Source organism: Vespa crabro, chromosome 13 (genome assembly GCF_910589235.1).
Source record: "Vespa crabro chromosome 13, iyVesCrab1.2, whole genome shotgun sequence".
Taxonomy (NCBI): domain Eukaryota; kingdom Metazoa; phylum Arthropoda; class Insecta; order Hymenoptera; family Vespidae; genus Vespa; species Vespa crabro.
In genome coordinates, this window is record NC_060967.1 from 138,935 (window position 1) to 155,567 (window position 16,633).

A 16,633-nucleotide genomic window follows, 5' to 3' on the forward strand; every position below is an offset into this window, starting at 1 on the left:
CCAAAGAATATTCTCTCCGCATTCGTACATAATGAAAATTCTTTTTCATTGCAAATAATTTTAATATTTTTTAGTTATCGTAACTATCCAACTGTGATACATATCTTTTGTGTAGAAAGATTTTTAATAGAGATCCGAAAAGTATTATTAATATAAATATTTAATATTTATGTATATACAAAAATAAAAAATATATATATATATATATATATTAACAAATATATTTAATATCTAAAAGAGCTTTTCAATCTATAACGAATTAATATTAATATATTCAATTATATTTTGGATTGTATTAAAGGAAAAACATTGCGCGTTAATTTATTTATTTGACCTCTTCACAATCTTAATTGCATTCCACTCGAAGAATTAGTGTGACCAACGTACACATACACAGACGATATGTATCTGTTTCTACTTGCAATTGGTAAGAAAGGACTTGTTTTTTTTCTCCTAACCGAATGAATATAGTTCCAATCGCTAATACGATGAAGAACCAATCAGAGTTGGTCGTGAGGTGTATTGATACCGAATATTCTCAAAGGGACTACTTTAGATTCAACAGTTATTGTGTACTCGTCGTATCGGATGGACCGAAACATCAGCATATTAATTTCGTAATTAGTTTCATCAAATTAGCTCGGCAAATCTGTATTTCACAAATTTCCTTTATCATCAAAATTTTAAATATTAACAGGAGGACAAAGGTACGAAAAACGGATTATATGAAAGTTTTCCTATTTTTCTTTTCTCTTCCCTTCTTTTTCAATATTCTTATCGTACGATTGGAAAGTTTTCCGTATTTTCTCGACATTTTGATACACACGTCTATGCATATATATGCACATATATATATATATATATATATACGTGTATAAGTCATAAATTTATTTATATTAAAGATTCACTCGAAGGTCCTTCGGAAAGAAGTCAGATTTCGCTAATGGAATATACGAGGAGTTTCTTAAGGCATAATGCGCATGTGCACTGGTCGACATTCTCAACGACGCCGACGCCATTATTATGAAATTTGTTGCAACAGTCAAGTATATCCAACAGGCAAGTATATCCAACATTTTTAATTTGTTATCAACATGACACATAATTATTGTATCATTCTTCTACGTCTTCCCCCACCCCCTCCCCTCCCCCCGATAAAAACAATTCTTCTATATTCGTCTCCAATATATCTTGGACACGTCGAAATATTTTATTATCGATCATAACAAGCAATCGATTATTTATGATTAACATTTGTCGTCATCTAATGGAAATTATTATATGCCTTTGTTGTTTATAATCATTTAAAAATGAGACGGCTTATCGATGATTCTGATTTGTAATACAGTTATTGAATCATTGACGAATTATTATGTAGAATCATGCATTGAATAATTATTTCGTAGACTCGCGCGTTGATTTTTACAAATCTTATTCAATACTCTCATACATTCCTTCGTATATAATACGTGAATGTATACGTGTTGATGCTTCAAGGTCTTTACATACGTCTGAAAAGTTTGAAAAATTTAATTTTTATGGTTTTTCCTTGTTTTTTCTTTTGTTTTTGTTTTCTTTTCATTTTCACGCAATTTATTTTATTAATGAATAATCGACTTTCGATAAAAAAAATTATTAGTTTTTTGATATTTAAAGGAAAAAAAAAAAAGAAAATACAAAAAAAGATTTCCGCGCAACAAAGATTAGACAATGATACGAAGTTTCATACAAAAACGCGGTTTTGAGTAAAACAGCGTTTAAAATAAAAATACATGGATATATGTACAGATACGGATAAATGAAGATACTTCAAATGTCTGTAAATTTGTCAATTTTTGAAATATTATTTCACGATGAGTTTTAAAGGAATTAACGACACCAGAGTTTGCATTTAACGAGAGTGTCTACGTATGCAACAATTCTTCAAGCGATGAGATCTGGATAATCGATATTACTTTCTACGTAAAGTATTTTTCTTTTTCTTTTTTCTTTTTTTTGACTTAATCCACTGTTACGATTAACGGTGATCATGAGGAAAGAAAGGAAAAGAAAAAGCAAAAAACTAAAAAGAATGAAAATGTAACATTTCTTTCGTATTATTGTAATTGCGAAAATAATATCGTATTTCGAATAAAAGTTATTTGCGATCAGGCGTATTGCGCTTGAAAGTTGTGTCACGCGTTGAAGAAACAGGAAAAAGAGAAAAGAAAAGGAAAAAAAAAGTATTATATATTTAGCGTCCTTTGCGGACGTTTACGCCTCGTCTAAAGAAAATCAAAATGTATCCATACCTATTATATATCTATTCGTAAATAATGAAATGTTTTCATCGACATGATTACTTTTTGCCAAGTAATCATAGAAGGGTAGGCTTCTAATGAGAGACACTTGTTGCACCCTCTCGTGCCACGTTGCGGATGCGCAAAAGTAAAAGAAGATATCTCTATCTCCTGTTTATGATCAGTCGAGATTTTACTTTCGCGAAGGATAGAACTTGCTCTCCTGTTGTTGATAATTTTTCGTTCACAACCCCCTACAGATCGAATAGATATATAATACAGGTACTACATTATCATAAGGTCTACATATACCTGTTTGCGTTTTATTATTAAAGCTCTTGAAAGAGAGATAGAGATAGAGATAGATAGATAGATAGATAGATAGAGAGAGGGAGAGGGAGAGAGAGAGAGAAATATCGGTGAAAAACCGAATGATCCGATTGAATTTTATCACTACGATATCCACATATTAGTCTTTGATATCCTTCGTATAGTCGTGCAAAGAAAACTCAATGTTGAAAGAAAATGAACGAGCTAAAGGGTAGAGGTGAGGGATTAACGCACATCGGAGATTTCGATAACTATTATCAAACGCCTGTACGATATAAACGATTGGCGATAAGGTAGCGCGATTCTGAGCGCGTGTTTGTCGTCATCATCAAACCAAGTTCTCTCTCTCTCTCTCTCTCTCTCTCTCTTCTTTCTTCTGACCGGATTCAAAGTGTCAGTAGGTATTACGATCTCGAGGAGAATCGCGCTATACGAGGTATGTACGTATTATTGAAATTGAAAGACACCTGTGAACCATTTCTAATCTAATGGACTAATAGCTCGAAAGGACGAATCGTTTTAATTCAATTTTTGTTGATTAATATGCACACGCGCGCGCGCGCGCGCGCACATTATTTTGTTTTCGTTTTCATTTACGCGTTTCAGTGATAAGAACAAATAAAAGGATAAGAGTGAAAAAGGCAAAGGAAAATCCAAACGTTATCATTTTGCTATATCATTTGGAAAGTACGATAATCGATATCGACATTACGAATCATCAATCAAGTTCAAGTTGGAGGAACACAGCGCGAAGACGTGAAGGTCGAAGGAGATCGACGAAGGAGAAAGAAGAGAGAATAAATGAAGATAATGACAATGCGATTATGTGTAATTCGTATAATTGCGCATCTTTTTGTTTACGATGTTAAAAATCGTACTACATGTACACCATCATATGCATATGAAAAAGTTCATATTCGTGTAGGGTAAAGTTTTTTTTACAATTTGTCATTTTGGGAAAATATTGTCGAAATCGTTGGAATTTCGTTTGAAAAACTTTTAGGTGAGATAGCCGAGTTTATTGATGCGATAGATGATCAAACATATCAGCCGATAATACAGAACGCACCGCTCAGTATACTCTTTCCCGGTGCGCGAGAATGATCGTTAAAGTATCACGATTTCGATCTTGGCTAATCGTAAATCAGGATGCGCTCGCTCGCAATCGTGCGTTCGTCGTCGTCGTCGTCGTCGTCGCCGTCGTCGTCGTCGTCGCCGTCGTCGTCGTCGTCGTCGTCGTCGTCGTCGTCGTCGTCGTCGTCGTCGGGGGTTGTTGCGTCTTTCGAGCTTCCTCATCCTGAGATCGTCGTCGTACGTCTATGAAATAACTCTTGGTTTTACACGCCGGAAGAACAAAAATAGAATTGAGAAAACAGGCTAACGATCGAGATAATCATCCGACGTTGATAGCGTTCAAAGGAATGGGGTTATCGAAGCGCGAGGAAGGTGCTAACCAGTGAAAATGAGAGTTGAACGAGGAGGAGAAGTTCGCCGTTGTCGAATTTGAGAAAGGAACGATGAAGAAAATTGATCGATTAGTCGATCGATCGCGCGTACAACAGTTCCTTCAGAAGTTTCGGACACACACACGCACATATATATATATATATATATATATATATATATATATATATATATATATGTATATATATATAGTACATTTCGTTCTTCCTTCCTTTGTTTTCTTTCTTTTCTTTTTTCTCTTTTTTCTCTTTTTTCTCCGATTATCTTCATCACCTTGTGGAATCGTGGTGCGTTAATCGGGGCATAAAGGATAAATGAGATCAGCTCGCATCGATGGGGATCTCGCATCGTTGGATCTTCATTCTGACGACGATCTTTTCTTTGATGCGTCATGCCGCAGACGGGAAGGTAACCTGTCGCGAGATACAATTCCCACGCGATTGCGAAGTACTCTGTAGCACAAGTCAAACTGGGATCATCTCATGTGAGCTACGAGTAGCCGTTATATTGCCTGCTGATCCAAACTTCGAGATATCGTTGCCTAAAGTTTTACCCGTTCTCGGTAAGATCAAGATTATTCTCTTATATTTTCTTATCCGTGCGATTGAAACTCATTTGACAATACTCTTATCGCATTTTTCTTCCTTTTTCATTTTCATTTAATTCTTTGTCCTTTCTCGTTTTTTCTCTTTTTTTTTCTCGTTTTTTCTCTTTTTTTTCTCTTAAGATTTGGCAGTTTACGAAGCCAGAGCTCGCAATCTGCTGCCGCATTGGTTGAATCTCACGTTTTTACCTCAGGACGACCACTGCGACGCGATGTACGCACAAGTCTGTTCGATCGATAGTTACTTGAATTGCGTGCACCTCTTTCTCGGACCGGCTTGCGATTATTGCGTCGGTGAGTGAGATTTTAACGTTCCTGCGTTTACATTCGTCGCCCTCTTCAAAGTTTCTTTTTCTATTTATTTATTTATTTATTTATCTATTTATTTATTTAGTTAGCTATTTAGTTATTTTTCCTTTCTTTCAACTTTCATGCGCTCGCACGAAAGCGAGTATCTCGAGGACGTCTTTGAATTTTCCTTTAGTTTTATGATAGACAAACTTTTGATTTATTTTCTAGCCGTCGTCGGAAGAGCAGTCAAATTTTTAGGCGCTCCGTTGATTACCACAGGGGGATTTACTTTCGATTTTACACAGCAGAAGAGGGAATGCAAGGACGAGTACTTTATGACTACACGCGTTGGGAATTTGGCTTTTCGGGATATAGCGCAGTTCTTGATAGCTATCATAAATTAGTAAGTACAACCAAAATTAGATCGTTTTGCAATATTTTACGACAAATAATAGATTTTTATTTATTAAAAGCGTTTGATTTCATTCAGTTACGAATGGCAAAAGGTCCATTTGTTTTATGCAACGAATGGACAAATTCAAGTTGGCGGGAGGCATTCTTGTCAATTAATGATGAAATCCATGGTCGAGTATCTTAAGAAGAAGCCTAATTTTACATTTGGCACTTACGACATTGAAACTGCCACGTCGGTGGATTATTTGGAAGCTCTTAAAGTACACGTCGGCAATTCTTACGGTGGTAAGCGAAGAAAATTTTTATATTTTATATTTCATCCTCGAACATTTTTCACATTGCCGATTAGGATTAAAATATTCCTCGATTTGCGTCTGGTCCTATTCTCTTCGGTTAGAAGATTTAACGAAAAAGTGTTTTCTCGAATTGCTGCATAGAAGATGGCAAGCCTCTTTTTACGATCGCTATGTCTATTTTCTTTTGTAGGAGGGTATTAATCTTTCTTTCTTTCTTCCTTTCTTCTTTTTTTTAGAATTTTTATAATAGCTCCGAGTCCCCCCCCCCCCTCTCTCTCTCTCTCTCTCTCTCTCTCTTTACGAAAAGCTACTTATCGTCAGAAGTTGGCAATTTTTCTTCGACATTCATAAAGATGCTTTACGATCGATAAGAACTTGAGGACTTCAAGGACGAATAATAAAAAGGGGACTCTGACAAAGATTAAATATTCTTGTTGAGGAGGAGAATATGTTTGTTATCGCGAATACGAATGGCGATTTGTAACATGGTGGATGGGACGAATCAGAGATTCGTACGATGATTCGTTCCATGGTTCCACGAGTTTTCTTTCTTTCTAGAATATATTTAGACCAAGTTATCGGACTGTTAATACCTATTTATATAGTTATCTATTAGTTATTCGTTTGAACGATAAATCATACTCCGAGGTAATTAAGATCCACTTGTGGAAAAATTAATTACGCTCCGGAAGGGTACCCTTTATTGTTAGACGTAGATCATTCCTCTTAATATACATTAATCATTTCAAGTGGATTAAAGAGTGAAAAAATTACTTTTTTCTTCATGTAATACTTGATAAGGTAAAAAACAAATGTTCGCTATCTATACAAACAGATATGGCGAACATTTGTTTTCCCGTCTGTTCCAAGAAAGCCAAGAGATTTGCGAGCTTGGTAATCGTAAGAGTTAAAGATTTCCCGAAGGTTTGTAACAAAGGCCGTATGGGAGATTAAAATAACACAAGTATTTAGTGGATAGTAGCAGTAGTAAGTTTGTGCTCTTATCAAATTTTCTATTTTAGTCAGACCAAGTTGACGTTATCGTTTCGTCGTTTACTTTATCGCGCATCGTTATCGCTTACTGGTCGAACATCTTTATTATTGATATCCGTCGATATCAAATCATCTTTTGATACGGTGAAAAAAATGAATACGTCCAAAAAAAATCTATATTTAAATGTTTCCTTAATGAACTCGAAATACTTGATATCGTTGATATCTTAGATATGAAAGAAAATTTTTTTCTTTCGATTTTATTACCTTATCGATCGGATTTCTTTTTTGCCGATGGTCGATAATGCATAATTGTTAAATGACAAAAACTATGGAAGAACGACGATATCGGTAATCGGTAAGTCTGAGATTAAATTTATCGACCGGCTAAAATACCATCAGACTTAGGGGTCGGTAAAGATGCAAATTTTTCACTTTTCGTATCTGTCACTCTATTATTAAATAAAAATCAATTAAAAATCGAGTAACGAATATGAAAGAAATTAATTGATATTCATGTGTTTGTCCGATGACACGTAAAAGTCTAATAATATTCAATTAAAGTTATAGTCGTATGACGATGATAGAAAAATAAAAGGCGTAACAAAAGGCATTTGTAATCGATCTATCTCGATTCTGAATGTAAAATAAATGGTCCGTGTTAAATTACTCTCGTTGAACAAACAAAAGTTTACAAGGATTGCTCGAAGCTTTGCCTGAAACTTTAACAATTTTGCTCATAGGTCTCCTCAAAGCTGGTATCGCATCCGTCACTTTGAAACTTAATCAAATCAAATTGCAGGAAGTAAGACTTTAATAGAATTCTTTTATATATTGGATTTAACGTTAGGAAAGATCATCTGGAATATGACGTAGAGATTTTATTTTAAAGAAAAAATTTTATTTCGTTTTTAATAATCGTCGATTCGCGGCCGATCAATTACGATGGGACGCCCTATACACACACACACACACACACACACACGTGCATAGATAATAAATACAAATGCAGACGAGAGTTTACCACTACCGAGTACCATTTTGCATTCAATTTTCTACTGTCCCTTGCAGACATTTATTTCCCTCATCGTTCGCGTTATAGATTCGATAAAGCTTAAAGGACAGCATAAAGGAATAGCTAGATAGAGAAGTATGTGTAGATAGATAAAAGTACAAAAATTTAATTTATTCATCTATGTTTAGGCATATCCACAACGATATAAATACGATATGGGAAGGCTATAAGATGTACCGTTAGGTCATACCGTAGATAGTAAAAATAGAGGAGCGTATGGACATAGTCATGGCATGATAGATGAGGTCATTATAAATATATTAAAGATAGAAACCATAATCTCGCAGTTTTGGTAACTTAGTCGAGCAAGAATAATCCATTGATTATATTCCGTTAATGTTGCAACTTTGGCTGAAATTTTCATTGGATCTATAAAATTGTACGTTATCGCGAACTCGTATGTTCGTCTCTTTGGTTGATATTTCAAATGAAACTCGAAGAAGAAGATAACTCGTTAAAATAATAAATTTTAATGCCGGTATCATGCGGTTATTATCTTATAATTAGATAGTGCCCCTACGGCTGGTTACTTTCTTAGTATCCGAATATGACTTTTTTCTTTTACACCTCATAAAGTAGTAATAGTGGTAGGTGCGCATAAAAGTATCAAATATTTGTCTGACTTAGTTATAAGCCGTTGTAAAATAAAGATAAATTAAATTTAATAAATGGAGATAAAGAGATGAGAACTGTTCTCGCGACGTTCGATGAGCGTAACTCTGAGATCTTTGTCGGTTCGCGATCGAACGAAGAGGAGAAAAAAAGGGCGCGTCGAAGGTACGCTGAGATTTTACTGGTGGGCTTTCATTATTTCAATGGAAAGGTGGACGGGATCGGACGCATGCGTTCTTCCATTTTACTCGTCAATGACAATACGCGCCAACCTTACACATGAGTAGCAAGCGCACTGCATGCGCGCGCACACGTGAATCGTCTTTTTACATACGCATTTCTGGACGTAGGGTGTGTGTGTGCGCGTACGTGTCGTATAAAATAACGCTAGAGAGATACGGATTAAACTAGTGTTGGTTTTGGCATTGGCGTTTATGTTAGCGTTGACGTTGATGTTGCTGATAGAGATGGTTAGTTGTCGTCGTGGCGGTGGTGGTGGTGGTGGTGGTGGTGGTGGTGGTTGGAGGTGGAGCGACTTCGAGGGGCGATTCTGATCACCGTGGTATCTTTCGCCCTCGTCGGCTATCAGTTAGCAATGCGCGCGCGCTCCGAGCGCATCTTGATCCAAGAGTAATAGTTTCCATCGATTTAACGATGTTTACGATTGGATAGACATATTTATTCGTGATAATTTTACGAAACTTTTTTGGAAGAATCGAATAGTATCGATAAGTAGACATTAGTACGATCGATGGGATAATAGAAAATTTATTAGAATCGTCATATCGTATTAGGATCGTAACGATACGTAAATAAAAGTTTCTTTAATATTTTACGCGGGCGCATACGTGTAATAAGGGCGAATAAATTAATTGGCCGAGCGAATAAATGAATTGTAGTCATTAAAACGCGGGTGTTCCTTTTTTTCCCCCCAGCATATCCAGTATATCCAGTGGTTTCGCAATTTATAATCGACGATTGTTGGAGAATTCTTGAAGAATCATGTTGTTAAGGGGCATATAGTAGATTGAAAAAGATGTACATTAGTCGTGCCTGTGTCTGTGCCCTGTGCTTATGGTTCCTTACGTGCATCCTACTTTTCATCAGCTGTTACTGCACGTGACGGCGTGCACGAGCCTAACTCTATCTCGTAAATCGCCATCGTGGGTGGCACCCGATAAATACGTAAGATTAATGAGAAACGGAAGGGGAAGATTATTAGATCAGAAATCTGTGATCGATCGAGACGATTTTCTATATCGTGTTATATTTGTGAATGATGCCACGAATATTATTCGATTATTACAAAAGGGAGGGAAGAAGGGGACGTGATTCTACGACCGAAGGAGAACGTACGCGATCATTCGGACAAACACGGTGGGGCTGCTGTAAGAAAATAAGATAAATTATTTAAGGGAAATTGTCTTAAGACAAGTCATTGTCGATAATCACGATGAATTCGTCGATACGGAAATCCATTAACACCCACGATCCTATTATTGGTTTCGCTTTTGTTTACATGACACTGACGTTGATTATATTATGCGCGTTCGCTACGAATGAAACTAATACGTTCAATGTGCGAACGACGAAGGAATGTTTTGGTATACGTAAACAATCGAAGGGTGAAGTGAAACTAGCCGTAATAGCTCCTGGCGATCCTCATCACGAACAGAGCTTGCCCAGGGTATTGCCAGCTGTACTTTTGGCCGTTAAAGCTGTTAGCTCGTCGAAGGGACCCCTGCCAGGATGGAACATAAAGGTCGATCATCGGGATTCTCGTTGTTCGAGCACTTACGGACCATTGGCAGCCTTCGAGTTTTACATCAATCAGACGGCAGGTCGCTCAGAGATCGTCCACTTTCTTTTCTTTATTCCTAACCCACCCCTTTTTATCTTTCATCTCCTCATACACCTTTGCCTTTTTCGTCCTTATCGCCTTTATTTTCTCCGAGCGAGGTAGCTAATAAATTGTCATTAGAATATATTGTCATAAAGGAAGGAGTTGCTTTCGCAGCATAAAAGTCTCCCTCTCTCTCTCTCTCTCTCTCTCTCTCTCTCTCTCTCTCTCTCTGTCCGTACCATTATTCTAATCTCATTGACTTTCTCCTTCGCTCGTCGATATTATGCATGTGAATGCCCGTCACGACGAATCTCTTTACGCCCGAAAAGAACATGAAATGCATGGAATAATTTCATAAGAAATTTCATCCAGCGTACCGCGGAACGATGTAATACGTTTGAGAACGATCCAGAGAAAATGTTAGCTTTCGTGCTTTCGACGGACGGATGAAAAAGAAGTTTAATGAAAATCCGTGGCAGTCGGTACCTTCGATATTTCCCCTTTGAAAGTCGTGCAATTTCGCTTGGTTATATAAGGACAAACGAATATATATACGGGTATGATGTGCACTATCTACGTACTTATTCGTATGTATTCATGTACGTTGTCCCGTTTTTTAAAAGGGTTGCATATTATACCGTGATGAAAATAACGTTTATTGCCAGCGAGATCTCGTTTGATCGTCTCGTTGATTCGGTGCACTAACCCCAATAAGAATGATCTTTAAGTTACGTACGGATTCGTAAAGCGTTCTCATTATGGGGAAGAATTCTTTTGGGCCTCTCCCGATGATTAAGGATTAATTGATTCGTGCCGATTCGTACCGGTGCATCGCGAAGAAATAGCGCTTATGTTAGAGTAAAGAAAACGTTATTAGAGGGAAAAGAAGAAAAAGGAAAAATAAGAAGAAGAGAAAAAAGAAGGAGAAAGAACGTGATACAGAAGGCAAACTAAGTAGAGTCCGTTGCGTTTTAATTGCTCCTCGTTCCGCAACTTTAAAGCCGTGCCACGGACAGTAGAAATGCGGCCCTATTTTTATGAAGGGCTGACGTCATCGGTCATCATCGGTGGTTCGCCAGCAGCTGCAGAGAGATCTTTCGTGTGTGCGTAAATTCGTAGCGCAACAATGAGAAAGAGGAATCGGTCAACTAGTAAAGACCGGAGCCCTGCAGGACGTTGCGGTCAATCAACCAAAGCCGGGAGTTTGCTCTTATGTTAGTCTGCAATAGCAGCAGCTTGGCTATTCGTTTGCGGTTGGTTATCTACTTCGCGAGACGCGACCACTTTCTTTCTTATTATCGGCACTCAAATTCCTTCTCTTAATTACGCTTAATTATTTCGATCCCTCGAAATGCCCTCCAGTATGTGCCATCCAGAGGTCCCCCTGTACTTCTCCTCTTTTTACCCCTAATCCTCATCCCACTTTTCCCCTTTCTCCTCTACCGAGTCAATTGAACTCTCGCCCTTCTACATTCGTATTCTCGTTTGCCGGTACCTCGTCTATCTTGTTGTCTTAAATTTTGACGAAAATTCTTTCTCGTTCGTCGATTTAGTTTTTCGATTTCACGATTCCCCGATCTCCCTTTACGATCGTTTATTCATCTTTAAAAAACACTGTGACACGTACATTCTTCCATTTCGAAGCTAATGGAAGACAGAGGATAAGCTGCCGTTCACATATTTACATATATATATATATATATATATATATATATGTGTATATATATATATATATATATATATACACATACGTACACAGATATGTGTGTCCCGTGTATCTCGAAAAATTGGAATATCTCGCGAGGGATTGAACCTAGACTTTTTTTTTCTTCTTTACAGATTTGTTCGCTACGGAAAGGAATTGGTACATTATATGGTACCAATCTTTTTTCTTTTTTTGCTCTTTGCAGATCAAGTGACGGAAAAAAATTTTTTAGACAAATTCATTCTTTCATATAGTACAATTTATAACATTTTATAACAATAACTAATCTTATAATGGCAGATCGTTGAATTCTTCTCAAGAATAATACAGTTCCATTGAAGAAAATGAATTGGGCTGTGAAATTTCTCCTATCATTAAACTTATCAAAATAGACGTCATATAGATTTGCTTTTAGTAACAAACAAAAAATCGTCGTTATTTTATATTCGTTTTGCATTACGTTTCTAGTATAAAAAAAAAAAAATTCTTTTTCTAGATTCACTCCCTCGCCAAAAGATATTCCATTTTTTCGAGATAAACAGGACATCTCACGCACAAACACACACACACACACACACACACAATACATACATACATTCTATTCTGGAATTTGTAGATAGCGAATCAGAAGGGTGCACGGATTGAATAACGATTGCGTTCGATTTGCCGGTATAAATTGACGAAACGGCGTCTAAAGAGAAAAAACGGAGAGAAAGTAGAGAACTGCAAACGAACCGACTAATCAACGTGTGGGCGTATTGACGAATCGAAATTACAAAATTGAAAATGTACGGTCTGACGGTTTCTCCTGGAAAAAAGGAAAAAACAAAGGAAAAAAAATAATAATAAAAAGTTCCGAATTATCTAAAGCGTAATATCGTATCTGTTTGGAGAATGATGATGCGCTCCTTGTTTTTCCTTTTTTTTTTTTTTCACGTGTCTTCTTTTTTTTCATGATGAATATAGAGCGGAACAATCATCGGCGAGATAATAAAATCGATATTTATTTTCCCATTGAATGAAAATAAAAAGAGAATGAATTCGGCCGAACGGTATCTATACATTTTCTTCAAATAACACGTGTAATTTCTGTGGGAGAGAAAAGACGAGATAAACGTGAAACAAGTTATAATGAGATTGTTCCGTAGGGTCTGGGGGTTGAAGGTATACGTGAGAAAAATGTATTATCCTTATTCATACCAAAGGTTGCTTTTCGCAAAGGAACGCGTTTAATGTACATGCCATACACGTATGTGATGCTTTAGACCCGCGATATCTCATGGCATATTCTTTCTACGACGTGCCGCGATGGTTTATTGCCGAAAAAAATAGAAAAGAAAAAAGAAGAAAGAAAGAAAAGTAAAAAGCAGATAGGAGGACGATAGAAAGAGCGGGGCGGGGGGAGATAGAAAGGGGATGAAAAAGGTGGGTGGGTGGTGAAGAAACGTAATGCAAAACGAATATGAAATAACGACGATTTGAAGGAAATAAATGAAATAATTATGGGTCGATAGTGGTTTATTATTAAAGATATATAGAGTTTAAAAGAGTGCTTGATTAAGGGAAAAAGTTATTATTCATGAGAAAAAGTGAGAAAAGTTTTTTACTCCTGATAGCTAGTGTTTATAAATCTTCGTTAGATGATGAAACGAAAAGATAGGTGGTACAAAAGTTAGCAAGTGGATACGTTTTTTCTTTTAATTGTAATCCATACGAATAGGATAGTTCGCACAGAAAGGAGTTATACTACTACTCGTTTGGTTCTTGTATAACCTCCTGACCAAATAGCCTCCTGACGCGGGTTAATCGAGCGCAAACCACTTTCTGCCGAAATACGTAGCCGCAATGATGTCATTGAAGCCAATACGACGTTCGTTGTTGGATCATATAGAACGATCGATGAAGGATAGAATCGAGTCTAATTGGTTACATCTCTTGTGTTACGTCCGTTGCATAGGGCAAAGACATTGCATATCAAAGAAAGAAAAACATCTGTAACGTTGGCGTAATATTTTTACTGTTGGCAATTAAACGCGACGACTTTTTCATGATAATCTTCATTAGAGAAAGTAATTAGAAGGATTAATTGTGAATTTTGATTTAACATTTTTATTACTTAACCCTTGCACGAGTGTAGCATTCTTTCTATATAAATATAACTACGCGCACATATAAATAAATGGACTAACCCGTCTACTAATCTATAACCTGATTATTAACCTGTTTATCTTGTCATTCATTTCTCGTCTATTTTCATTTTCGAGTAGAACATTCGAATTTCGAAGTTTCTTTCTTTCCTTCTTCCTCTTCTTCTTCTTCTTCTTCTTCGAAAGACAGAGAGGGAGAGAGAAGTTTCTGTTTCGAGCGAAGAAGCACGAAACGATTCGTTGTAGAATCGTCGTAGAATTCTTGATGAGTGAATTGTTCTAACAAAAGCAGATGCCTTTTTGGGTCCCGTTTGCGACTACGTTATTGCACCGGTGGCGAGATATGCTGGTGTATGGGGGATACCAGTATTGACGGCAGGTGCTCAGGCAGAAGCCTTTCGTCATAAGGACGAGCACTATCCGACGTTAACGAGAATGATGGGGAGCCATCGTTTGGTCGGCGAAGCGTTAAGGCACATACTTCAAAGATTCGGCTGGAAAATTGCCGGTCTATTATATCATAATCACGCGATGGCGAGCAGCCGCGGTAATTCAGAGTGCCATTTCACTTTGGGAGCCGTATTTACAGCGTTGAATCAAACACCAGCTCACAAAAGTTTCAATCAGGAAACTACCAATGCCGAGGACTACAGGAATCTTCTTCTATTCGTGTCAAAGTCTGCGAGGAGTAAGTTGTTGCTCGTTGTTTCTTTTTCTTTTTTTTTTCTTTTTTTTTTTTTTAGTTTTTTTCCCTACCCTCCCCCGTTACTCTCAGTCCTCTCTTTCACCATCAACATCATCGTCACTTATTATCATCCTCGTTGCTTTCGTAAAAATGTATGGAATTTACGAGAGGCGTAAGGCGTTCTTTATAATGCATGTTTCTCTATTATTAAACAGACAGCTTGCTGCTTTACGTTGCAAGTTACTGTCGATGCAAGTAACGATATCTCGACTACAAAAGGAAACTAGAATTCAGGCCATCTATGCAGTCTCGAGACCTTTAGAGAGAAGAAGGACCTTAGGGTTTTCTATCGGATCAAGTAGAATTCAGATGAACACAGAGAAGAAAATATTATTTTTATATTCTTTATATTCTTACATTTTCCCTGTCCTTTCGTCCTCCTTCCTTCCTTCCTTCGCCTTTTTCTCTTCTTCTTCTTCTTTCGATTTTTTTTTCTTTGTTGACATCACAAACGTTACTTTTGAAAAGTTGGTTTCCGGACGGGACCGATATGACTTCAACAATCGTAAAATTGTTTTACGACGTCTCGTACGAGTAAATGTTTATAATACGAACGGTTAGGTATAAGGTACACGTACATATGTACATACGCATGTACGTTCGTCCAAATCGTTACGTCAGAATTCGAATTTTCGATCGTATCTCTTTTTCCTCCATTTTATAAATGTTAATAACTACGAAATGTGCTTTACAAGAGAATATCACCATTATATGATAAATATCTTCTCTTGAATGAAATCGCATTATTATCTCTAAATGGGAGGGGGTATTATTAATCCAACTTATGTTTCAGTCGTAGTCATGTGCGCAAATTCTACCACCATACGAGAGATATTGCTCGCAGCCGAGGAACTCGGAATGGTTGATTCCGGAGAATATGTATTTTTCTCGATAGAGCTTTCATCTAGGTGAGTCGAGTAAACATTATCAAGATAATAACAGAACGTTTTTCGTTGCTATTCCGTATAATATAAATGCAATGGAGTATCCACGTTATTAAGTCGTTTTCCGCATGTTTTACTTCCCTCAACGAGGACAATGTAATAACGAGAAGGAGCCATTTTCCATGCTTTTTAATTATGAAAGACCGGTATATATCCCGCGTTACGTGGCATTTCATACCTCTTCTCGTATTTTACGAGGCTATAAAAAAAAAATGTTAGAAAAATGTTAGGCCGGTAATGGCCCTTTCGAATCAGACTAAACTTGTTATTACATGATCCCTTTTGATCGTATATCTTCTTACGATCGATTACTCCATACTTCATAGACCATTCCTAGGATGTCTATGTTTGGTAAAAAGAAGAAAAGAATTTCCGTTAATTCTTACGATTTAATTATTCTTTCTTTTAAAAGAAATTACATTTACGTACGATTTTATCAAATGAACGATAATAGTAATGACTAGAGTGGGTGGGGGCAAAGACAAGATTTTCGAATTGACGTACTCTGCTTCAATAGAATTGAATTCGTTGAACTAGAAATCCCAGGCCGCAACTTCTCGTCTGGATTATTGGTAAACCGCGGTCTAGAAATGTATTGATCGTAGATAGGAAGCAATCGTTGCACCATCGATACGTCCAAACCGTGTTGTCTTAAGGACAGGAAGAGGATTAAAGACGATCTAGATCTATCTAATATGAGCTACGGCCTCCTACGAGTTAATATTTCCATAATTCAAACTCAAATTCAAACTCATTTCAATCGCTAATCATTCGATATCGATAATAATCGTTCGTTTAAGTCGAACTGATGATTGAAGAAGAACTCTGAACAGAGAAGATTGATAAATTTCTATACATTGTATTTTATAACTCTTTTTTTTTTTTCTTATA

The 16,633-nt window shown here is 36.8% G+C and overlaps 1 protein-coding gene across 7 annotated transcripts in view; it reads left to right on the forward strand.

Annotated features, from left to right (window-relative positions):
• Nucleotides 1–308: 308 nt before the first annotated feature.
• Nucleotides 309–16,633, forward strand: part of LOC124428661 (atrial natriuretic peptide receptor 1-like) — a 38,986-nt gene continuing 22,661 nt past the window's right edge. The window contains exons 1-6 of one of the 7 annotated variants that reach the window (XM_046972969.1): nt 309–707; nt 903–1,059; nt 5,197–5,371; nt 5,459–5,667; nt 14,346–14,741; nt 15,592–15,706. In XM_046972969.1, coding sequence (XP_046828925.1) covers nt 975–1,059; nt 5,197–5,371; nt 5,459–5,667; nt 14,346–14,741; nt 15,592–15,706 — 980 coding nt within the window. In that variant the 5' untranslated portion in view covers nt 309–707; nt 903–974. Of the gene's footprint in view, nt 708–902; nt 1,060–4,258; nt 4,636–4,800; nt 4,972–5,196; nt 5,372–5,441; nt 5,668–8,955; nt 10,200–14,345; nt 14,742–15,591; nt 15,707–16,633 lie in introns of those variants that run through there. The other 6 variants (XM_046972968.1, XM_046972970.1, XM_046972975.1 and 3 more) reach the window with 6 other exon arrangements.